The 23,589-nt window shown below is 60.3% G+C and overlaps 10 protein-coding genes across 10 annotated transcripts; 5 read left to right on the forward strand and 5 right to left on the reverse strand.

Annotated features, from left to right (window-relative positions):
- Positions 1-466: 466 nt before the first annotated feature.
- Positions 467-2,071, reverse strand: BKCO1_3900075 (60s ribosome biogenesis protein sqt1; the record flags this gene model as incomplete). The annotated part of the gene is made up of 1 exon (XM_020275387.1): positions 467-2,071. One exon carries the CDS (start codon positions 2,069-2,071, stop codon positions 467-469), a length of 1,605 nt encoding a protein of 534 aa, XP_020128573.1.
- Positions 2,072-2,685: 614 nt separating this feature from the next.
- BKCO1_3900076 (phenylacetyl-ligase) lies at positions 2,686-4,504 on the reverse strand (the record flags this gene model as incomplete). Its single annotated transcript, XM_020275388.1, has 2 exons — positions 2,686-4,164; positions 4,226-4,504. 2 exons carry the CDS (start codon positions 4,502-4,504, stop codon positions 2,686-2,688), a joined length of 1,758 nt encoding a protein of 585 aa, XP_020128570.1.
- An 831-nt stretch (positions 4,505-5,335) lies between these two features.
- Positions 5,336-8,229, forward strand: BKCO1_3900077 (oxoglutarate iron-dependent oxygenase; the record flags this gene model as incomplete). Its single annotated transcript, XM_020275389.1, has 2 exons — positions 5,336-8,020; positions 8,077-8,229. The coding sequence occupies 2 exons, from the start codon at positions 5,336-5,338 to the stop codon at positions 8,227-8,229; spliced, it is 2,838 nt and encodes a 945-aa protein (XP_020128571.1).
- A 710-nt stretch (positions 8,230-8,939) lies between these two features.
- On the forward strand, positions 8,940-10,400 carry BKCO1_3900078 (isovaleryl-dehydrogenase; the record flags this gene model as incomplete). Its single annotated transcript, XM_020275390.1, has 3 exons — positions 8,940-9,132; positions 9,231-9,927; positions 9,977-10,400. The coding sequence occupies 3 exons, from the start codon at positions 8,940-8,942 to the stop codon at positions 10,398-10,400; spliced, it is 1,314 nt and encodes a 437-aa protein (XP_020128578.1).
- Positions 10,401-10,559: 159 nt separating this feature from the next.
- Positions 10,560-11,144, reverse strand: BKCO1_3900079 (aldehyde-activating protein; the record flags this gene model as incomplete). Its single annotated transcript, XM_020275391.1, has 1 exon — positions 10,560-11,144. One exon carries the CDS (start codon positions 11,142-11,144, stop codon positions 10,560-10,562), a length of 585 nt encoding a protein of 194 aa, XP_020128579.1.
- A 496-nt stretch (positions 11,145-11,640) lies between these two features.
- Positions 11,641-13,256, reverse strand: BKCO1_3900080 (polyamine oxidase; the record flags this gene model as incomplete). The annotated part of the gene is made up of 3 exons (XM_020275393.1): positions 11,641-12,316; positions 12,364-13,069; positions 13,127-13,256. The coding sequence occupies 3 exons, from the start codon at positions 13,254-13,256 to the stop codon at positions 11,641-11,643; spliced, it is 1,512 nt and encodes a 503-aa protein (XP_020128544.1).
- Positions 13,257-13,975: 719 nt separating this feature from the next.
- Positions 13,976-15,945, reverse strand: BKCO1_3900081 (choline dehydrogenase; the record flags this gene model as incomplete). Its single annotated transcript, XM_020275394.1, has 3 exons — positions 13,976-15,355; positions 15,412-15,698; positions 15,756-15,945. 3 exons carry the CDS (start codon positions 15,943-15,945, stop codon positions 13,976-13,978), a joined length of 1,857 nt encoding a protein of 618 aa, XP_020128543.1.
- A 1,324-nt stretch (positions 15,946-17,269) lies between these two features.
- BKCO1_3900082 (phosphatidylserine decarboxylase) lies at positions 17,270-18,669 on the forward strand (the record flags this gene model as incomplete). Its single annotated transcript, XM_020275395.1, has 5 exons — positions 17,270-17,446; positions 17,506-17,875; positions 17,930-18,047; positions 18,097-18,195; positions 18,252-18,669. 5 exons carry the CDS (start codon positions 17,270-17,272, stop codon positions 18,667-18,669), a joined length of 1,182 nt encoding a protein of 393 aa, XP_020128542.1.
- Positions 18,670-20,824: 2,155 nt separating this feature from the next.
- BKCO1_3900083 (lccl domain-containing protein) lies at positions 20,825-21,455 on the forward strand (the record flags this gene model as incomplete). Its single annotated transcript, XM_020275396.1, has 2 exons — positions 20,825-20,947; positions 21,021-21,455. 2 exons carry the CDS (start codon positions 20,825-20,827, stop codon positions 21,453-21,455), a joined length of 558 nt encoding a protein of 185 aa, XP_020128541.1.
- Positions 21,456-22,088: 633 nt separating this feature from the next.
- BKCO1_3900084 (uncharacterized protein) lies at positions 22,089-23,336 on the forward strand (the record flags this gene model as incomplete). The annotated part of the gene is made up of 1 exon (XM_020275397.1): positions 22,089-23,336. The coding sequence occupies one exon, from the start codon at positions 22,089-22,091 to the stop codon at positions 23,334-23,336; it is 1,248 nt and encodes a 415-aa protein (XP_020128540.1).
- Positions 23,337-23,589: the final 253 nt, after the last annotated feature.

The raw sequence follows: 23,589 nt of genomic DNA on the forward strand, positions 1-23,589 counted from the left end.
CCATGGACCGAATTGCTAAGCAAAAAGAGGCCGATAAAGTGGTCACCCTCGAGCCTCTAGTTGGCCGCCCGACTCCTGTTGTGTTGTCGAGCGCTGACGTATGCGCCCGTTGCGGTACCTGCCAAGAGCGCGGGGATTGGCGCGTGGACTGAGCACCCCGCGCCGCCCGCTGCCCTTGGACTGACGTTTGCGTGGCGTGCATTGTGTGGAGAATTGCTGCCGTCGTGTATCATTGTGAACGAAGCTTGAGGTCGGTTCGCTGCGTACGAGGTATTTGGACTTCTCTTGGATATCATGCCTTTTTGCCCATATGGATTCCGCAAATGCTGCCGGCCGGATGCAAGACACTTCCGACTATATATGTACCAATCCTCGCTATTGCAATACTGCGAAGTGCCCTCGTCTGTTCTTTAAAAAAAAAAAAAACGCCCGGAAGCCTTCAGGGGAGGGAGGTCGTAAGGAAAACTCAAGCAATCGGCGTGTTGAACACCAGCGCAACACCGTCATCTCCAGCAGTGACGACCCGATCACCAGCACCCTGCACGAAACCCATGACACCGCCTCCCTCACCGCCGCCCCTGTGACCCCTCCACTCGCCGACCAGGCCCCGGTTCGCCGCGGCGGTGCCGCCACGAGCATCCCACCGCCTGACGGCGCCGTCGTTGCCACAGCTCGTCAGCAACCACGTCCCCGGCGCCGCTTGCGCCGCGGCCGCCGGCCCGGACCCCTGCTGCTGCTGCGGCGCCGCCGGCTTGACGAACTCGACCTTGATGACGGCCTGCTCCGTCTCCGTCTCGTCGTCAAAGTGCGCCTGCTGGATGTGCCTGCGCACGGCGAAGCGGTGCGCCGTGTCGATGAGCGCGATGGACCCGTCGACGCTGCCCGCCGCCATCAGCGTCAGCGGCGGCGCCGAGAACGAAATCGTCTCCACGCTGTCCTGCTGCGTCTGGAGGCTCGCGAGGATGGCGCCCGCCTGGCCCGTCGCCGCCCCCGCTCCGCCCTTGGGGCCGCCCGCCTGCTTCCCGCCCGCCGCCTTGCCGCGCGCCCCCGCGCCGCGCGCCCCGCTCGTCACTGACGAGGCGTCGGCGCCGATGCGCGGGAGGCCGACGATGCGCATGTGGCCCTCGGCGCCGCCGACGGCGGCGAAGGCGCCGTTGGGTGCGATGGCGACGCTGTAGAGACCGCCCTCGACCCGGAAGCGCTCGTCCTCGCCGGTGAGGCCCACGACGGCCTGGCCGGCCGAGGGGTTCGTGATGCCCGCGGCGGCGGCCTCGCCGAAGACGTCCCAGACGTAGAACGACTCGTCCTCGGAGACGGTGGCGAGCAGCCTGCCGTCCGGGGTCCACGCGCCGGCGGTGCAGGGCCCGGTGTGCAGGTAGAAGGCCTGGACGATGGTGAGCGGCGACGCCTTGTCCGCCGCGTTGACGGCGTAGACCCAGACGGAGCCGTCCGATGCGCCGAGCGCGATGGTGTTGGGGTACTCGGCGTGCGGGCACGGCGCTATCCACGCTATCTCCTCCACCTCCTGCGCCTCGCCCGCGAACTTCCACGCCATGCACGCCCCGCTCGACGTGTCCTGCCACGCCTGCAGCTTGCCGTCCATGCCGCCCGACACGATGTACTCGCCGGCGGGCTGCGTGAAGGCGATGGCCGCGACCGAGTCCGTGTGCCCCGACAGCTTGAACAGCTGCTTCAGGCCCTCGCGCTCCTGCGGCATGCCGCCGTCTTGCGATCCGGACCAGCTGGCGGGCAGCGGCGGGCGCTTTTCCTCCTTGACTGCCACCTCGAATATGTATCCCACGTCGTCTCCGCCGCCGGTGGCCACAATGTGCGCGTTCTTGGGGTGCTGGGCGATGGTGAATATGCTGTCCTTGTGCGTGTCAAAGTAGGCGACGCTGTCGTTCTCCATTTGGATCTCCTGCAGGGGCGCGCCGCTCTCGCCCTCGTCGTCCGACTCCATGAGCGCGTCGGGGTCGTCCGCGACGACTTCCTCCGCCTCCTCCGGGTCCAGCATGTGGACCTCTTCGTCCTCGTCCGGCCGTTGCGGTGGCTGGTTTTGCTGAGAGGCCATTGTTGGTGTAAAAGAGAATTTTCGGCGCGCTTGGGCGAGGGGGTATCTTGGGAAAGGGAAGAGGGATGTTTTGTAGGTGGCGGTGGTGTGTTTGTGCTTAGAAATTGTCGCCGGGGATTATTTTTGTTTCTCGCCGCGCGCAAAAATCCATGCCGCGGGGGCGGGGCAATGCGCGCTTACGTCACGCATCATCAGTCCGCAGGCCCGGCCTCCCTCCATCGATGCGATTAGTACACCTACGTAGGTGTAGATTAAAAACCTGCGCCCGTGCCCGGGTCTCGGGGTCAAGTGCGGCCCTAAGCCCGATCAGATATGTTTCTGTATCACTTGTCAACGAAGGGAGAGAATCCTATCAACGCCCGTCACTCGTATTGCGACTTCTAAACGGAACTGTTGTTGGTTTTGTCTTGCGATAGAACAAAGGAGCTAGCGCTAAATCTAAGTCAACTGCAAGAAATCTCCGAGAGCAGCAGAAACGCTTGAATCAGCAGACATCTAGAACGACCACGCCGAGGAACCAGCAGTGGCAAATGATATCTTTACAACATGGGAAGAAGTCCAAACGAAGACCCAACTCTGCGCCCTCTCCAAGTGCCATCTACAGCCGTGCCCCTCTACAACTTGGCCCCCGCAGCCCTCCTCTTTTCCTTTTCCTTGTCCCGCAACAGTCTCCTCAGAATCTTCCCACTGGGGCTCTTGGGGATGACGTCGATGAATTCGATCCCGCCCTTCAGCCACTTGTGTCGGGACTTGTGCTCCTCGACGTGCTTCTCGATCGCCCTGGCCACCATTCTGTCGCTCTCTTCCAGACCGACCTTGGGGGACTTGACGACGAAGGCCTTGGGGACCTCGCCAGCCCTGTCGTCCGGGACGGGGATGACGGCGCAGTCGTTGACGTACGGATGGCTGAGCAGATGTGCCTCCAGCTCTGCGGGCGCAACCTGCAGGCCCTTGACCTTGATGAGCTCCTTGATGCGGTCGACGATGAAGATGTGCTCGTAGCCCAGCGGCGACTTGCGGACGACGGCCTCGTCGCCCGTGCGCATCCAGCCGTCCTGGAACGTCTCCTTGGTGGCCTCGGGCTTGTTGTGGTAGCCGAGCGTCACGGCCGGGGACTTGACGAGGAGCTCGCCCGGCTGGTCGTAGCCGGTGATCTCGGTCCCCTCGGGCGTGACGAGCTTGCACTGGATGCCCGACACGATGGAGCCCGAGGACCCGAACCAGATGTCGAAGTCGATGGTCGAGGTCACGACGGTGCTGGTCTCGGTGAGGCCGTAGCCCTGGCGGATGACCCACTTCGGATACGCCTGGCTGAGCTCCACGGCCGTCTCCTCGCCGAGCGGCGCTGCGCCGGTGAAGACGGCGTCGATGCTGCTGAGGTCGTATTGGTCGCAGATCTGCCTTTGCTTCGTCATCATGATGATGATGGGCGGAACGAGATACAGGCAGTTGATCTTGAAGCGTTGGATGGTCTCCAGGTAGGGTTTGAACTCGAACTTGGGAAGCACGACGACTCGGTCTCCGCGGTACACGCTGGCGTGGCAGATGACGACCAGGCAGTAGATGTGGCTCATGGGAAGCAGAGCGAGAGCAGTCTCGGTGTAGTCGCTCTGTGTTCCAGGGGGAATCTTCTTGTCTCTGCAGATCTTGTCAAACGTCTTGATCTGGAGCGTGTTGGCAATGACGTTTCTGTGCGAGATCATGACGCCCTTGGGAAGGCCCGAGGTGCCGCTGGAGTAACACAGAAAGGCGGTCCGGCGGGCACCCTCGCCTTCGGACCAATCCAGCTTCTCCAATTTGGGTGCGTTCAGGCCTTCGTTGATCAACTGGTCCACCGTCTTGTACTCGCTTGGTGCGGACTTGCCGCCGGCGAGCTCCTTGGGCACGTCCAGGATGTAAATGCGACTCTTGGGGATGCCGACCTTGGAGCAGGCTTCGAGGGCGGTGGGGAGCAGGGGGAGGCAGGTGAAGAGACACTTTGCGCCCGAGTCCCTGAGCTGATACTCGATCTCAGGTGCCGAGTAGACGGCATTGGCGGGCGTCTGAACTCCGCCGAGACGGTGCGTGGCCCATGCCAGGGTAAGGGTATCGATCTGGCGATGGTCAGCTCCGACTGCGATGGATTCCGGCCCCCAGAATCTCGACGGCGCATACCGTATTGATGCTGAAGACGCCAATGACCTTGTCCCATTCACTCCCCTCGTTTGGCTTCCAGCCGAGTTCTTTGGAAAGACCGCGGGCAAGAGCCTCAATGCGGTCCTTGACGTCCAATGCCGAGTACTCCTTCCCAGTGAGGCCGCAGGTGAATGGCGCAAAGGAGTAGCCCAGGGGATGGCGACCATAGTTCTCGTCGAACAAGAAGTCGTGAATGGAGAGCGTGTCGGGCGGATCAAACGGGAGTTGCGGGACCCATGGTGGAGGGTGGAAGACCATTGCGCGAATGACAAGGAAAGCTGGAAGCCGCGCAGAAGAGACAGGACGAAGCGACTCCGGGCTGTGCTGGACGGGGAGGGCGAGAGATGGGCTGAACACAAGCTGCAAAAAAGCCGGTTGGAGAAGGGAGGAGAAAAGACTGCGAAATCGGGATGGGGGTCAAGCAACCCGGGGACTTGGGCTGGACGCGCGCCGAGAGTGTGGGGAAGGCGCACCGATGGCCAGCCGCTATGCCCGTTGAGGGCAAACCGAGGCTCGAGGACCTCGGTTAAGGCTGGCGCGCGGGCACGAAGAAGGCATTGGGGCAGGGGTGCGATGACGACTGCAGCGACATCATCACCGACCACCACCGACTCTCCGCCGTGCCGCCGACGCATCAGCGATCCAGCACTGTCCGCCGCCAGCCCTTCGCCTCTCCAATCCGGGCCACGTCGAAGCCTGCGACCTCCGCAGTGGCTCCATCCGGCAAGCGGCCCGGAAGCCACCGTGTTCTCGCCCGCCATTGCACGCTCAATCTGCTCAATCTGCTCCACCGTTGTCTCTCGCTGGCCGTGTGGAAACGGGCGAATCAGAGCCCGCAATCGCTGGGTATGTTCGCTTTGCTTCACTTGGAAGTCACACAGGTCACGTTGCGTGACACACGGTAGCCATTGTTATGATGACACACAATAGCCATTGTTTTCTTTTGCGAATCTTAAATTGATACATCTGCACATGCTACTGATACAGCCTCCGCCTTTTTCTTGATGTTTTTCAAAGACTTTCCGACCACACTCCGGCGTCCCCTCCGCCCACAGCTCTGACACCGACCCAGATCCACACACCCCCACCATGTCGGTCAGGGAGCTAATGGGCTTGGCTGCCGGTGAGTGGAATTACGCCGGGCTCAAACAGGATGCAGATCAGATGCAGGCGTCGTCAAACCCGCCGAGGCGCCGCTCGTCCCAGAAGGGACAGCACCAGCAGGACCATCGCCTAGCCTTATCCCCGTTGCCTTCGGCCCCGCTTCAGAGCCCAACAGCCCCTACGCCACCCTCCTCCGTGCCTTCGTCCTGGACAAGCGTTTCCGCCAGCCGTGACCCAAGCGGTAGTGAGCTGTCTTCAGCCGAGGATGTCAGTGATTGGAGTGAGGCAGAAAAGAGGTCCCCCAAGAAAAGGAAGGTCGATGCACCCATCGCTCGGCCACAAAGAACTCGCAAGCCTTCGCTGAAGGTTTTGGAAAATACTACCACTGAAGCTAACAAGAGGACAAGAAGGAGGTCATCGACAATTGTGCTAAAGCTTGATGGCAAGAAGCTCCAGGAGCTTGTTACAAGGCCGAGCTCTGGTGAGCCTACATCCCCATCGCTGCCGACTGCCTCTGCTCCGGAACCAATCAGGACACAAGAGGCGCAGGGCCCCTTGACCTCACTACCTTCGAGCCCAAAGTCCGAAGCCCAGCTTCGGGATGCTCCCAGCCCCACTCTCGTCGTCACCAAATGCGAAACCTTCACTCCTACAGATGGCGCCATGGATGTCGACCCTACCTCCCAAGTGTCTGAGAAGACCCCCACCAAATTGAGTCGTAAACGCCGCTGGCCCAAAGAGACAGACAGTCTCATCGGGCCAGCCACGGAGTCTCAGACTGAAGAAAACGGTCGTCAAGCTGCTCCCGATCCGATTCCCCAAGACTTGGAGCCATTGGCCCATGTTTCGAGGCAACTCATGCACCTCAGTGGATGCCCAATCGACGCCAAGCCACCCCCCGTTGGTCAGCCAGAGGTCTGGGCTGATGGCCGCCAGGCCCTCTGCGAGTCTCTGCCCTATTTCCGGGGATACCAGAGCGCCGGCTACTGTGCGGACGGCTTGGCATACTCCTTCATGTTTGATAAGGAAGGATCCTGCCGTGACTATATGGATTCAGAGGTGGTCATCGCACGCTCAGGTGGAGGCTTGACCAAGGATCATGTCACCGGAAAGATGGCACGCCATGTTGACCAGTCTGAAACCAAGCAGGTCGAGAGTGTGAGGAATAGCATTCACCAATACAACCCGGTGGCCATCCTCGCCGGCGAAGGAAACTCGCAATGCCCCTCGAGAGTCCCCCGTGTCTACACCGTTCTGGACTGGTTCAAGCCAACACACATTTGGGCCGAGAAATTCAACGGCATGGTCAACATCCGCTACCGGTTTGAGAAGTTGCGCTTGGATAAACAGAGCTGGTGGGCTTCTTCGACCGGTCCGGAACCAACGAGAGTTGGAGAACAGGCACCGCCTCACGTTCATACTTGTCTACAATGTGAGAAAAAGAGCGAACAGGTCTACCTACAGGGGTGGATGTGTCTGCATCCAGATTGCCCTCGGTTCTGGAAGCTTGAGTCCGGGCATGAGCCACAGGAAGCCGGTTTATTATACGATCCTCGGTTCCTGAAGCAGAAGACTGACTGGCCACACGCCAGCGCTCCGCAGCCGTTGCGACCGGACCACCTCACACTGGGCCCAACACCGATGCTGGGAGACGATGTGTCATGGGCTGCAGCTAAAGGCTTGGTGTGTCCTCAGTGCGGCCGCTGCAATTCAAGAGAAGCCTGGGAGGGCTGGTACTGCGGCAACCCGGATTGCGACTTCTCATACAGGCTGCCTCACGCAAACATTCCAGCCAATGCCCTGCACGACCCGTACAGACCCATCTCATACGGCTACACGATTTCAAAGGATAAAAACCCAGGAAACCTCGCCCTACGTATGGAGCTTGTCCACAACTACCGAATCAACTACTTCACGATCCCGGGCGTGGATGGGTTCATCGCACACTTCATTGCGAACAAGGCGATCAACGAGGAAGCGGGCGGACCCGACGACATGTGGACGGAGCTCCAGGCCAGCGATCTGGGCCTCCGCCGGCGCCCGCTCGCCACCACCAGCCTCAAAGGCCAAACGCTGACGCAGCACTTCCTCATGAACTACGGCATGCCCTACAAATTCGCCGTGGCGACGGCCAGCCAACCCTTCAGCTCCGCCCCGCGGCCCATCACGGCGACGCGGTCCCGGCTCAACTGGGCGGCGCGCCACTGCGTGGGCGCCGACGTGCACAGCAGAGAGGCAGAGTTCAACGAGCTCCTCGCCCTCGGGTACTTTGAGAAGCAGAAGATCAGCTACCACGACGACGGCGAGAAGGGCCTCGGCCCCACCATCGCGACGCTGTCCATCGGCGCGCCGGCGACGATGAGCATCCGCATGAAGGAGAAGCATCACTTCGGCGTGACCGAAAAGAAGGGCACGACCGATACGAGGACTTATGTCGATATCCCGCCCATACAGGGGTGCAACAAGTTCGAGGAGCGGCTGTCGGCGCACGCGCAGCTGGAGCAGTTGAAGAGGGAGGGGGATGCAGCCGCGTACAGGGAGCGGTTGAAGGCGCTGCCGGCTGAATTGGAGTTGAAGAAAAAGGGGAAGGCGAAGGAGCTGCTTGAGATGCATCTGAGGCATGGGGATATAGTCGTCATGCACGGAGCGAAGATGCAGCAGTACTACGAGGTAAGTCTCCTTTGGTGAGATTGCGGTTGGTTTCCTGCTGCTGATTTGTGGGATAGCACAAGGTCGAGCCTGTCGGAAAGCTTCGCTTCGCTCTGACGTGCCGGTATATTCGCCCGGACTCGCTGGAGCCAAAGGATCGGCCTGAGTACGAGGTCGGGCCGGATATGGGGGAGTATGATGGGGCCAGGCTTCCTGCTGTGTCTGTTTAGGTTTCCTTTCCGTCCCTTTATTTTTATTTTCTATTCTCTTCTGGTGTATTTTCGGACGGGGTCGGATGGTGTCGGCGTTGATAAAGGCACACGGCTTCCTCGGTGGGCGCGTGCTACTGATTTCCTACTGCTCGAAGGCATGGTTGCGAGAGCGTGACTGCATTCTTATACTTTTCTTCCTTAGAGTATATTTCGTTGATTCACTTTATAGGCTCTATTATACAGGGACATGGTAACTGAGAACATCACTCGACATGGTACTGTGGTGCTACTTTTACGGTGAAATACCTGAAATGTCTTCCTCCGAAGCCCCACAAATGTAAAGGATTGACACGGAAAGCAATCGAGCAGAACGAGCTTCAAACAGCAGACAATTGCTTATGGGGGAACAGGATGACGTCATGTAGCCTCTCGGCGATTCATTGCTGGATGGTTGTCTCAAGCAAGCCGTCCTCTGAGCCTTCCAGCCTTTACTTGCAATTCCACCGATTTAGAATAATACGGGACAGAGGCTCGAATGGTGCATGCTGTATGCACTTTCCTAAAAGAGCATGTCGTGGCGGCTACTCTCGGCTCAGGGACCCCCGAACCCTGCGGGGGATCAACCGGGGTAAGGTTGCCGGCGGCACAGCAGCTCTCGAATAACCAACTCCCCACACACACCTCTCTCTCCTCTCTCCCTTTCTCTGTCTTGCTGGCATACAGACACAATGGCCTCCCTCCTGACTCCCCGAGCTCTCCTCGCCCATAGCGCCCGCCGCGTCACCCGCCCGCGGTTACCCACGCGCGTCGCCCCGCTCGTGCAGCGCGCAGCCCTGTCCACGGCCAAGCACCCTTCCGGCTTCACGCCGCCGACCGACGAAGACTTGGAGGAGCTGCGGGAGCGGGTGCAGGAGTTTACGCGTAGGTCCCTGCCTCGCATTTTCTCTCCTCTGCCCGTCCCTCTCCCCTAATCCTGACCTGTTACAATAAATAGAAGCTAATCCTGCCGGGGTTGCCAGGACGAGACATCCCCGAGGAGGTCGCGCAGCGGACAGACCACGAGAATGCGTTCCCCAACGACATGTGGCCGAAGCTGGGCGAGGCCGGCTTCCTGGGCATAACGGCGGACGAGGCGTACGGGGGCTTGTCCATGGGGTACCAGGCGCACTGCGTGGTCATGGAGGAGATTAGCCGGGCGTCGGGCAGCATCGGCCTCTCGTACGCGGCGCACTCGCAGCTGTGCGTCAACCAGCTGATGCTCAACGGGTCCGAGGCGCAGAAGCAAAAGTACCTGCCGGGGCTGGTGTCGGGCGAGAAGATCGGCGGGCTGGCCATGAGCGAGCACTCGGCCGGCAGCGACGTCGTCAGCATGAAGAGCACGGCCAAGCGCGTCGACGGCGGCTACCTGCTCAACGGCACCAAGATGTGGATCACCAACGGGCCCGACGCCGACTACATCGTCGTCTACGCCAAGACGTCGCCCGACCTGGCCTCCAAGGGCATCACCGCCTTCATCGTCGACACCACCGCCGACGGCTTCTCCTGCGCCCGCAAGCTGGACAAGCTGGGCATGCGCGGCTCCAACACGGGCGAGCTGGCCTTTGAAGATGTCTTCGTGCCCGACGAGAACGTCCTGGGCCAGGTCGACAAGGGCGTGCGCGTCCTGATGGAAGGCCTCGACCTGGAGCGCCTGGTCCTCAGCGCCGGTCCTCTCGGGTGTGTTGAAGACGAATCTATCAAAGACATGCGAATCTGACAGAGACAGCATCATGCAATCCGTCCTCGACCTCGTCCTCCCCTACACCCACACCCGCACCCAGTTCAACCAACCCATCGCCCACAACCAGCTCGTCCAGGGCAAGCTCGCCGACATGCACACCAAGCTCCAGGCCTCGCGCGCCTACACCCACGCCGTCGCCCGCGCCGTCGACAACCACCACGCCCAGATCGCCGGGGGCGAGTGGATCATCCCCACCCAGGACTGCGCCGGCGCCATCCTGTACGCCGCCGAGCGCGCGAGCGAGTGCGCCTTGGACGGCATCCAGCTGATGGGCGGCATGGGCTACATGAACGAGGTGCCGGCCGGGAGGTATCTGCGTGACGCGAAGCTGTACGAGATTGGGGCGGGCACGAGCGAGGTGAGGAGGATGTTGATTGGGAGGGTGTTTAATCGGTTGTATAAGCAGTAGAGAAAGAAGGAGACGGAGGTGGTGATGGTGGGCGTGAATGTGAATAAAGATGATCGTCATTGAAAGCAGTACGGAGCGGGTACATCCATCCATCCATCCATCCATCCACCACCGAATCCGGCATAACAGAAAAAAGACCCCAACCCCCCCCTCTCTTCCTCACTCCGAATCGCTGCCGCCCTTCTTTCCTCCAGAACTCAACGCCTCCCTCACCAAATCCCCCTCTCCCTCCATCATCCCCTCAAACGCCCTCGCTCCCCCAACCTCCCGCATCCACCCATACCTGTCCCGACAGTACAGCTCCGTCCCCGGCCGCCACCCCTCCTTCTCGTTCAGCCCCAAGTCGTCCAGCGTCCCCGCCCGCACCGCCAGCACGCCGCCACCGCCGTCCGTCCCGCCCGCGGCCGCGCCCCCAGCGGCCGCGCCCACATCGCTCTCCGCCCACATGGTCGTCCCGCACGCGCCGCAGAAGTGGCTGCGTACCTCGCGGCCGGAGTCGCTGGTGCGAGTGTAGATTTTGGCGGTGTGGTTGGTGTCGTTGTTACTGTCGGTGTTGGTCGTGTTCGTGTTCGCGGTCGTGTTGGGGGTAAAAGACGCGGCGGGGATGATGAGCGTGTGCGTGTGCGTGGAGCCGGTGCTGCGCTTGCAGGAGGCGCAGTGGCAGAGGGAGACGTGGACGGGGGCGCTGGCGAAGGCGTATCTGACGGCGCCGCATTCGCAGCCGCCGGTGTGGGTTGGGGGCATGATGGTGGTGGTGGTTTGAGGGGGGGTTGGAATTGGAGGTAGTGGGGGAGGGTTGGAGGAGGGTTGATGTCGATTGAGCTTTTTTTTTTTTTTTTGGGGTTCTGATTCCTCGCTCGGGAACCTATGATTGACTGATGTCGGTTCAGCTGCGCGGAGGTGGTGTATACCTTTATAGTTGGTGGCTGCGCTTGTGGTACACGCTAAGCAGGCAGCAGCTCGTCAGCTTACGCTGGCCTTGCCAAGGCGACGGAACGATGTAGAAGTGACATGAATGTTCTCGTCGCAGCTACTACTATCGGATGTGACGTGCGATGTGCATTTGTAGTGTAGTATCTTTTTTTAATTGCTTGTGCTCGGCATACTGGTGGCCAAGAGCGACGTCCGCTGCGGCAAAGAACTGACAATGCTGACTGGAATTTCCGAAACCTTCCGTGAATCCGATTGGTCAATGACATATGGGCATGGAATGAGAAATGAATGTTCTGCAACACAGGCTTTAGAGGTGCGGCCTCAATCGAAGGGTGTGCCGGGTGTCAGAGACCGCCGAGAGTGACTCATTCACTCTGCTCGATGCGCCACGTCGATTCTGCTCCTTCTTGACCAACCTCCTGACATGTCGGCCGACGTCGTCGCCGCTGTGCCACGCGCCATGCAAAAAACCGTTGAACTCGGCCGAACAGGCCTCGCCGGCAAAGAAAAGTCTGCCCAGCTCCTGGCATACGTTTCGATGTTGACGCACCGTAAACGCCGGCGGCCAGTTCGAATAGCTGCCCATGCTTGACGGATCCAAGCTCCAGCGCGGATACGTGAAGTCACACGGGTTGGGGATTTCCTTGTCGGGGAACATTGAGCGCAAGACGCTCATCACCTCGGCGAGCGTCTCCGAGTCCGATTGAGCCTCGAGCCTGTAGGACAGGGGCGCCGTGGCTGTGGTGAAGACAATGTTGGAGCCGGGGAAGTTGTGGTTGAGCGATTGCCAGACGGGGAACTTGCCGCGCTCGAACGGGTCGGCGTAGAGGATGAGGTCGCTGTCGTCAGGCCACCAGGAGGAGATGTCGGATGGGAATTGTAGGAAGAGCTTAGTGTAGGTCCCCATGGTGAAAGCCTGGATGGAGCTGCGCTTCCACGCAGGGAATGGAGGATGGAAAGCGACAAGGTCGTGTTGAAGAACCCTGGCAAACAGTCAGTGGAGAGGTTTCCCACGCCATGATCTTCTTACCCAATCGAAAACGTGCAGATGGCGTAGTCGGCAGAGATGGTGCTCCCATCCTCGAACGTAGCCGTCACGCCTGTATCTCCGTAACATACAGACTCCACCACCGCGTTGAGCCTCAGTTGAGAATTGTCCTTTTTCAAGAACTCGGAAGCCTCGTTCTGCAGCCAGACGCCGAAGCCGCGCTCGTCGTGAGCAAAGCGGTTGTTGGACTCGGACGCAATCAGCTCTTCGTCCTTCTCGTACCGCTCAAAGTGTGTGTAGAAGTCCAAAGAGCTGGTCTGCTCAGGCGGAACCCCAGTCTCCCAGTCCACGCGGCACCAGTCGATAAGGGCTGCTTTTGCATCCCCAGGAGCAGCGGTCCAACCGTACTCCCCCAGCGCGGCGCGCACGTTCATGTCCGGCCCCCCGGCCCTGAGGGTATCCAGTGCAAAGGCTCTGGCAGTCTGTTCCGCCTGGAGATACTTGTCGTCCAGACTCTTAACGTCTATCGGTCCGCCCCTCGTGTAAGCCTTGCCTCTGAAGAAGTCAAAGGGGGAGGTTTGCAGCTTGTGCTTCTTGGCGAGAGACCACACGGGGTTTTCTTTGCCTTCTCGGGTATGCAGGCCCTGCACCCAATTGGCGCCCATTTCCACTGTCCACGGCGCTCTTCCATCTCGTTCCTTTCCGAATTCGGATTTGCGCATGCGGCCGCCAATGTAGTCGTTTCGATCTGTCGCCATGGTCAAGAGTCAGTGTTGTCTTGTTGAGAGAGGAAGGGCTGGCCTACCAACGATGATGAAATTGGAAATCGATCTTTCCGACAGCGCTTTTGCAGCGGCAATACCGGACACGCCTGCGCCTAGGATAAGTACAGTCGTCTTCGGATATGGTGCACCGTTTGCTGCGTCGGATGCCATCTTGGGTTTCGCCTTTGTAAATTGTGATATGATTCCTTCTTGTTGATCTTTTGAGGATCGAATGAGTGTTGATTGTTGCATGAGAGTCAGGAGGGCCTGCCCCCCCGGGAGTGTCTCATATATCCCGAAAAATGACTAATCTGCTTGTACTACATACATGATAGCACGTGACCCAACACCTTCGTGAATTGTGAACTGATTCCTTCTTGAGTACTCAGGTCTCATTCTTCAAAAGGAGTACGGTATATACTTGGCTTGTCCTTAATGTTTGGAATGTGGGCGATCCTGATCTTCACGATCAACGCACAAATCATCGCCCGATTAGGAAAGTGTATGTGGAAAGAAAGCGTAAGTCTTACCATTAGCGTACCTTTATCGTAGTTTAAGCTACAATAGCACGAGAATGGGTGATATCACCCCACGTATACATTTCCGAGTTTCGATGCGGCCCGGGAATGTTATTAGGGTCGGAGACGCCCCCACGAAACGCTAGAGAGCCGTGAAGATCGAGCCGTCGCGCTCAACAACGAACCGTCGAACAAACATATTCACAACGTACAACAATGCAAACACAGTTCAAGGGCCATTCACATTTAAGATTGATCAAAATCTATTGCGCTAATAGGTATATAAACAAAAAGTTATACTTTTATACAAATATGTAATCGAAGGCGGCATTATTAGAGCCAGAAAATGTTTCTTTCAAGATCATCACCCACTTACGCCCTCGCCTTGATGAGATCGGCCGCCTTCTCAGCCACGGCGTAGACCGAGGCCTGCAGATGGTTGGACGGGATGATGGGCATGATGGACGCATCGACGACGCTCAGCTTCTTCGCGCCGTACACGAGCAGGTCGGCGCCGACGCAGCCGCCCGACTTGCGCGGCATCATCGGGCACGAGCCGCTGGCGTGGGCGAAGGTCGGGCTCATCAAGCCGGCGGCGGTCATGGCGGCGAAGAAGGCGTCCTCGGTGTCGACGGCGGCGCCGGGCGCCGCCTCGGCCGGCGTCATGGCGGACGACACGGCGTCGCTGGCGAAGAACTTGCGGGTGAACTGGAAGCCGGCGAAGACCTGGGCGCGGTCGAAGGGGTTGGCGAAGGCCTGGTGCGACACGACGGGCTCGCCGGTCGGGTCCGAGGCGTTGAGGTAGACGGTGCCGCGGCTGAGCGGCTTCTGCACCGCGTTGGGCACGAAGCCCGCGCCCGAGAAGGGGAACTCGATGGCCGCGACGCTGCCGGCGAGCAGCTGCGCCGCCAGGATGTCGCGCTGCGCCTTGAAGCCCTTTTGGAGTGCTGAGTCGGTGTAGATGGAGGGGAGGTGCTCGGTCGGGACCTGGGCCTTGAGGTCCGCGACGAGCGTCGAGCCGGCGTCGGTGACGGTGTGCAGCGGCAGGAAGGCGACGCTGTTGCCCTGGGCGCGCGTGTACGGGCCCGACTTGTTGACGAGGTAGGCTTGCAGCGACTCCTCGTTGTAGGTCGCGTTGCTGGCCAGGGAGCCCGCGTTGGGGAAGGTCTGGTTCAGGCTCCACATCGAGTAGGCGACGGGGTGGTCCTGGAAGTTGCTGCCGACGGCCGCGAGGTCGAGCTTCACCTTGACGCCGGCGGCCTTGAGCACCGCCTTGGGCCCGATGCCGCTCAGCTGGAGCAGCTGCGGCGTGTGGATGGCACCCGCCGCGAGGATGACCTCCTTCTTCGCGTAGATGGTCGAGACGCTACCGTCGGCACGGTTGGTGACCTTGACGCCCTCGGCCGTCAGGTCCGAGGAGAGGATGACCTGAGTGACCTGGTGCTCGGAGAGCAGGTTGAGGTTCTTGCGGCTGGACGCCGTGTCGTAGTAGGCCGTCAGGGACGAGGACCGAGTCATGGTCTTCGTGTCGAGCGCGCTCGGAGACCAGACCAGGCCGGTGTTGTTGCCGGCGCCCTGTTCCTTCTGGAACGTCACGCCGAGCTCTTCGAAGCCGCTGAAGAAGGTGTACATGTCGGGGTACTGGAAGTCGGGGTAGCCAACCTGCAGGGGACCCTTGCCGTAGTAAGAGGGGTCCCACGTGTATCCGAGCTCCTTGGCCTCGTCAGCAGACGGAGCGCCGAGGGTTGTTCCCTGACAAAGTAGTTTAGCATAAACCGCGGTGCGTGTTTGTAGCGCGCGACACATACCTTCTTGAAGTACGGGAGAAGGCCGTCCCAGCCCCAGCCCTCGTTTCCGAGCTGCTCCCAAGAATCGTAATCAGCCGCAGAGGCTCTTCCGCAGACCATGCCGTTGACCGACGACCCGCCTCCGGCAATGGAGCCGGCCATGACGGCAAAGGTCGAGTTGCCAAGGAACGGCTCCGGGGCCGAGGTGATGTTGAACATGCCGGCGGCGTTGGTCGAGGTACCAAGGTAAGGCACCGTTGTCTTGTTGCTCCTGTCGACAGGGCCATACTCGATGACAAGGACGGAGGCTGCACGTCTGGGTTAGTATGGTGGCGGCCGAGGCGCAAGCCATGGCGGAATCTTACCAGACGACTTCTCGCTCAGACGGTTGGCAACCACCAGGCCACTGAGACCGCCGCCGACGATGATGTAATCATAGGTCTTGCCGTCGACAGAGCCGGTGACGGGAGCAGCAACAGCGACTGAAGCAACACCGGCGACGGTGACGATCTTGCCCCAGAAGGAGTGGATGGGGAGTGAAAGAGAGTGAACCATGGTGAAGACCAGCAGGGGTTTCAAACGAGCGACACGACTGCGAGACAGGGGATGAAAGGATTCCTGAGCCAGGCTTCCAAGCTGATATATACGAAATCAAGTGCCGGCTCCCGGCTGGCCCGAAAATGCATCGACGGTGATTGTCACCAGTCGAACAGCAGCACCGGCGGCATTCGCCATGCGAGCGAGTCGAATTGATGAAGGGGCAGGTAGTAGAGCGACTGGCCTCTCCTCGGGGTCGCTTGGTGTGAGTAGCGGCGGAGCGAGTCACGGGCGGCCTTTTCCGGAAATAGGTCCGAAAGCGGGCGCAGCCGTAGCCACGGCGAGGCGGTTGACGTATGGTGCGAGCACATGAGGCTGCCAATTGCGGAATGTCGATGATAAGGGGCATTGGAACAAGCCGGCGGGAACGACGCTGTCCACGGCTCCAGGCAGCCACCACTGAAGACTTACTCGAGAAGATGGCTATGTTTGGTGGTAGTTGGAGCTTCGTATCAACAAGCTCTGGGGCGATACGCGAGAGGAGGCCTGACGCCAGGGCCACCCGTTGCATGTGTGCCCAGGTGGCACGCCAATAGCACGCGAGACGTTCGATGCTCCGCGGCTTCCAGAAGACGGCCATCATGCACGATAGCCTAGCCGGAAGAGGCTGCTCGCATCGGGTAAACAATACACAGCTCTCGCCATTGTGGCGACGGCGGCGTCGGCCAATGGAGAAAGCAGTGTAGCGCACTATACTCCAGACGTGACAGGCCGCCCGTGGCGTCTTCTAGCAAAGTAAGCAGGCAATTAGCGTGGCATTTGCCGACCCCGGATAACGGCCGTTACCTTTGCCCACGGCCAGCAGCACTGATGCGTGGGGCGGGCCTCTGCGTGATGGCCAAACGCCGTGCGCCCAAAATTCTCCGGGGCACCGTGCAGATGCAGCTTCACCTGAGGCATGCGCCGCTGAAACCTCCGGCAGCGAGCAGAAATGAGTCGGGGTGCCGCGGTTCGTATTGAAATAGCAGCTGTACCGTCGCTTGGCGTGCTACGACCGTTGTGTCCCGTGCTGAATCGCGTAGTGGTTGGGCCCCCGGTGAACGGCGAGAGGCGGTCCACCTTAGCCCCAAACATGGTCATCTCGTCGGCTACATGTAAAAGCTCTCAGAGCCAGAGTGCCTCGGGGCGGATGTGCCCAGATGCAGCCCCTCGTGCCGGCAGATGGACAGCCCCGTCGCCTGAGCCCGCTTTACTTATGCCCTTCCAGTCTCCGGCTGATTGAGCCTTTGTCCTCGACTCTGGATCTTCCCCGAACAGCCCCAGGATCCGCGATCCGTGAGCCATGAGCGACCCAACCGCCGCGACCGCCGTAGACACCCGCGACCGGGGGCCCGAGTTCGTCGCAGTTGCCGTTTCCCTTACCGTTTTCGCTTCCATCTTCGTCGTCGCCAGGCTTTGGACGCGCATCTTCAGGACCAAGGCCTTTGGCTGGGACGATGGCTTCATCATCGTGGCCTGGGTAAGTCTTGAGCTTCTTCTCCTCGCATCCCGGCAACAGCATGCTCACGCGCCTCGCAGGCCGCGACCATAGCAACCACCTCCCTTGGCGTCGCCAGCACGACCAACGGATACGGGAGGTCGATCATGACGATCCCTCCAGCGCAGATCCCCGAAGCCATGAAGTTCTCCAACTTCGGCATCCTCACCAACGGCGTGGCCATGGGCACCATGAAGATGAGCATCGGCTTTTCCATGCTCCGCATCCAGCTGGCCAGGACCTTCACCATCGTCGTCTGGTTCACCATGGCCCTCTCGGTGCTGGTCAACCTGAACGTGCTGGTGGGCTGCTTCAAGAGCTGCACCCCCATGGAAAAGATCTGGAACATGAGCATCCCCGGCACCTGCTGGCCGACCCAGGTCAACGTGTCGCTTGCATACCTGCAATCCTGTAAGCCTCAGCTTCTCCTTCCTGATGGAGCAACCAAGACTGACCGTGTCTCAGCCGGCAATATTCTTACCGACCTTCTCCTCACTTTCGGGCTGCTGGTGTGCCTTACAAAGCTGAAGCTGTCCATGTACAACCGATGGGCGCTGAGAGGCGTGTTCCTGATCGGCTTAGTGTAGGCCAGCCCGGGTGTCCCCTCAAGTCCTTGTACTCACATGTCGCAGCGCCACGATCAGCGGCATCGTGAAAATCACCAAGCTCCCGGACTTGATGAAAACAACGAATCCCACCTTGGACGGCGTCGAGCTGAGCATTTGGGTCAGGTAAGAAGCCAAATGCTACCGCTGGCGTCAGCTTCTCTTACTCACACGGCTCGCAGCGTCGAAATGAACTGCGGCCTCTGGGCAGCCAGTCTGCCCCCGCTCAAAGCGTCATTCGAAGGCATCCTCAGCCGCTGGTTCGGCGTGCACATCGGCACCGGCACCGGCACCTCCCGCTACGGCACCAACCAGAAGTACGCCAAGTACGGATCGCGGCACTCGCGCGCGTCCCGGATCCCCGAGCCCGACGTCTTCGACGGCAGCGCGGAGTCGAAGACCACGGGCAACTCGACCTTCGTGCTCGAAACAATCAGGCCCAAAGCCGCCAGCGAAGACGGCATCAGCGTCGAATCGGACCAGCGGCAGATCCTGAGAGATGGCGGCTCGCCGGGACAGGGGGGTCACGGCCAGTTCCACATCACAAAGACGGTGGATTATACCGTGAGCGACGAGGAGCTGGGGCACGGCAGGAAGTAATGAACAACAGAATCAAAAAGTTACGATGATACTTTACCTATACCCTTCCTTACGGATTTTTTTCCCTTGCGTCTTGTGGATAGTACCTACTAGGTAACGGTACTGCAGTCTTTATTATCTTCAATGGAAACAAACAATAACATCTGGTCGCGGGCTGGTGTGGCTGTGGTAACGACGTCGAACCTCTGCAGGAAGCTGACATGGCTCCGACAGACTTCGTATTATTGACTAAAAGCATCGAGATCAGCACCCTTGTGTGTCGTCGAGGATTTGGTACCCAGGACCACTCCGCCCGGTCGCTCGTCTCCGGCGTCCAGCTTAAAGTCGGGCTCGCGATTTCTGGCGGACCAAGATACACCTGCTGTCCAACACTCCCTTGGGTCTCCAGCACGATCTTCTCAAGATACACCTCGGGCGAATTGGGCCTTGACCTCAGCGAATAGCGCTCCTCACCCGTCGGGCCAAGTGCTACCGTCCCTATCCACACCTGATCGGCCACCGCCTGCGTCCAACCCGGCGGCAGATCCCCCGCAGTATCCGGGTCCTCGAGCAGGCGGGTGAAGCTGGCCTCGGCGGAGTCCAGCGCGAGCGAATACTGCATGGGCAGCCGGGGATCGGTGTCGAGCGCGGCGTTGATGTAAAGCGTGGCGTTGAGCGCGGAGGAGCAGTCGAGCAGGTAGATGTCGTCGTGGGCTAGAGGGTTCAAAATAGCGGCGAGCGTCGCGGAACGGCCGGACCTAGCGCGACGGAGCCGGACGGATGCGCCGCGGGTGCCGAGGTGCGGGATGACCGGGTGAAGCCAACGTCCTGAGCTGCTGCCGCCGACAACGACGATCGCTGGAAGTGGGGCGCTTCGACGGCAATCACGCCCGCCTCCGGTGCCCGTTTCCGGGAAGCCGCGGATATCCAGGATCCCCTGGCACGACGGTGCCGCGCTTCCGGACCGGCACGCGCATGTCCTCAGCCTGATGCAGGAACGGGCTCGTGTCAAACTCGACCCGCACCTCCACCACCCTCGTCGAACCCCGCCGGCACCGCGTCCCAGTCGATCGACGAGACGGCCAGCCGTTGCTCGGGACGGCTCGCGGACACCGTCGCCGCCGCCGCGCGGCTCCACCGTCAATCCAGCCGTGCGCCGCCGCCGCGACGCCGGCCCAGCCGATCGCCGTGCGGTGGTCCCCCCGCGGTGCCAGGGAAAGATCGACCGTCCGCGTCGGCGGCGGCCCGTACTGTGCTGATCGATCCATCGCCGGCAGCTGCGGGCGCCAGCCCGTCCTCGGTCGGCATCGACGCGTCGATCGAGCCGCAGATCTCGCAGATCCCCAGCTCCCCGGACGCGCGTACCTACATATTGGAGTCGTTTTACTATGGTACACCTACGCCTCATCATCACTTCCCGCCATCACAAGCCCTTGACCCCCTCGAGCCAGCGGGTCCGCAACGACCGTTGTCTCCATTGGAACTCTCCCGTTTCCCTTCAACTTCAGACGAGTCCACTCACCAGCCCGGCTGACTGGAGCTTCCTCATCAACTTCGACCATGGATGGCAGACGCGGATGTAATCTGCCATGGGTCGTCGGCCAAGCTTTCCAACAGGGTCGTCTACCGAATACAGGATGGCCGTGTCGACGCCGTGAGGCGAGATTGATCTGTCTGTCATGAATCTCTCCACTGGTAGTTCAAGACATACTCGCAAAGTGACAAAGAGGGCAAACAAACTCCCTTGCATATTGGAGCACTGATGCCATCCCATCCTCCTTTTCTCTCTCCGGAATGCGGGCTGACTCGGTAGTGCCTCACCCGAGTACGAGCATTTTATCGATGCAGCATGCACAAGGGCGATCGACTCCCAATCAGTCAATGGGGAATGGATGGCCAAACTTCTCCGCCCGGACCCCGACTCTTTACTCCCTGCGTCGACCTCGTGCAGGATATCATGAGTCCAGAATAGCGAATTGCTCCGCACTAAAAGTCGGTTTGAAAGGTCCAATAACGACATCGACTTCCAGGTCTCGACAGCATCCGCGGCGACTTTGCACAGGAACATGTCGTGTTGGCTGCCATGCATTCTTCAAACATGGTGGCGCATTCCGGACCACGATTAAAATGGAGCCAGCATCCGTCTGGCAACATTTCATGCTCTCAGCACAACACAATGGCGGCACCTCCAGAGAAAACGATCAGCAACTTGTCCGGGAAATGGGTGCTTGAGCGCAAGCTCTCCACGGGCATGGACGACGTCATGGCCTTGCAAGGGCTGAGCTGGGTGAAGGTCAAAGTGAGTTTTCGTCACGACTCGTGGACGGAGAGAAGGAAAAATTGTTACTCATGTTGCTTTGACTTGTTGACAGACTCTGGCAATCATCTCGGTCACGGAAACCTACAGGCAATACGTCGACGAGAAGCAGGTCACGCACGTAGACGTCACGCCCACGGTGACGGGCGGGTTCAAAGGCCAGGTCAGCAGCTACGTCGTCGACGGCATCGCGCGCACCAGGGAGATTGCGGAATTCGGGGAGGTGGTGGAATCCAGCCGGTGGAGTGACTTGACCGATGTCGACGACGAGTACTTGCGCGAAGGCTGGGTTTATGCCGAAGCGGAAAAAAAGGGACCCAAGAATCTCGTGCTGCAGGCCACCATGGACAAGGGGGCCTGTGTCCTCGATGGAGTGTGGGGATTCATCGACGTGGACGGGAAGAGGTATCATGCGCGGAAGACGACGTGCAGGAAGGGCGGCAAGACGAAGAGCTGCTGTGCGGTGTACTCGTGGAAGGAGACTGTGTGACAACGAGGCTGCTCATGGCCCAGCTGATTGTATTCGTAACTGCACTCCACTCTCGAGATTCGGCGCTACGAAACTGATCAGTTAATCTGATTGGAAAATAATGTGGTGTGAGTTGTGAAGGTATCGGCAGCGCTGTCCTGCTCCACTGCTAATTTCACCCGGAAATAGGGCCATGGTATTTCCGTGATTGTTGGTGTTTTGGTGGAGGAAATGGATTGTGGGGGAGCTACCGGTTAGCGCAGACCTACAGCCAGCTCCGTCCATCGCCCCGACCATGACAAACGCTTTCTCCTCGAAGTGGGGCAGGCTAACTGCCGGCTTTCAGCTCGTCGAGGCTCGAGAGTTGCATCACCGTTACCGCGGATAAACCAAAGCAGGGGCGGCGAAGGGTCAGCGGTGTTACCCCTGACGTCATTCCTGCCGTTTCAGGGCTTGTCGGGCAGGTGCGGTAGCGGCTCCGGCTGCGCTGCGCCTACCACACGTAATGATGATGATGCGCCAAACAAACAAACCACGCTCTGCTAAAGTCAACGTCCAACGCTCCTCCGCTCCTCCCGCCCACATCCTCCACCAACCCTCTCATCTCCACCAAGCCAATCTCCAATTCCTTCATCCCATCATCACCCCGCCACCATGCGCTCCTTCCAAACCGCAACCCGCGCCGGCCACGCCGCCACCGTGCGCCGCCAGGCTCTCCGAGTCCGAGCTCCCCGCCATGCACGTTGCCAATCTACCTCGTCGCCCACCGGCCCAAACAGCACCGGCAGCGCCGGTAGCACCGGTAGCACCGGCAGTGGCGGCGGTGGATCAGGCGCCCTCACCGGCGCCGCCGCCGGCGCCGCCTCCGCCCTGGCCGTCGGCTACACGTGGTACCACTTCTCGGGCGCAAAGTCGGCGGTGCAGACGGCGAACCAGACGCGCAGCTACCTGCAGTCGGGCGTGGACAAGGTCAAGTCGAACACGCCGGAGCCCAACGAGGCGATCAAGTACCTGCGCGACGCCGCGTCGTCGTACGCCGCCTTCGTGCCCGGCGCCAAGGGCTACGTCGACGGCGCCTTCGAGCAGCTGGACCGCGTGCGCGAGAAGCACGGCGACGAGGTGGACCGGCTGGTGCGCGACGCGTGGAGCGAGCTGCAGGACGTGGCGCACAAGGGCAGCGTGAGCGTCGAGAGCGCCACCAAGGCGTGGGCGGTGCTGCAGAAGTACCTCACGCGCGTCGGCAAGCTCGCGGGCGAGGCGGCCGAGGACATCGTCGAGCAGAACCCGAAGCTGAAGGAGAAGCTCGGCGGCAGCTTCGACCAGCTCAACGGCCTGGCCGACAAGTACGGCCCCGCGGCGAAGAAGCAGGTCGACGAGACGTGGGACCAGATCCGCGACCTCGTGAGCGGCGGCGTCGGCGGCGACACGCCGGACAAGATCAAGAAGCTCATCGAGGACACGAAGAAGCGGCTGAGCAAGGCGGGCGACGAGGCGTGGACCAAGGGGCTGGAGCAGGCGAAGCCGTATCTCGACAAGAACCCCAAGGCGAAGGAGCTGCTGGAGAACAACGCCGAGGCGCTGAAGCAGGGCGACGTGAGCGAGCTGTGGGAGACGGTCAAGAACAACAGTGACGTGGAGAAGCTCGAGGAGCAGGTTCAGCGGCAGGTGGACAAGGTCAAGACCAAGGGCATGGGTGGCTTGGAGCAGTACGTCAACATGGTGCCGGGCGGCAGTCAGATGCTGCCCAAGCTGCAGCTGTTGCAGGAGGTGGGCCAGAAGCGCGGCAAGGAGGCCGAGCAGCTGCTCAAGGAGACGGGCGACGAGATCATGCAGGTGTTGAACAAGAAGTCGGAGAAGGCGAAGCAGCTGCTCGACGACGCGAAGAAGTCGTCGTCGCGGTGAGGCCGAGGGCCCAGACTTTAGATAGGTAGGTAGCAGCCGGTTGAACAACAAGGCAATAATAATGCCGCCGTCTCTTTGGCTGTTCTGTACTGCTCAGTCTCCAGATATCGATGGTGCGTTAGCGCGGTAGCGGCGGCATGCAACCATGTCCGAAAGCAGCGTGTGCTGCGGCCTTCCCGTCCGACGTGCAGCCCAAAAGCCGCCGAAGGAATCCTTCCAAGTCCCACCGTGCCGCCCTTCCCGTGTGTTCTGG

This window comes from Diplodia corticola, assembly GCF_001883845.1.
Source record: "Diplodia corticola strain CBS 112549 chromosome Unknown scaffold39, whole genome shotgun sequence".
NCBI lineage: Eukaryota > Fungi > Ascomycota > Dothideomycetes > Botryosphaeriales > Botryosphaeriaceae > Diplodia > Diplodia corticola.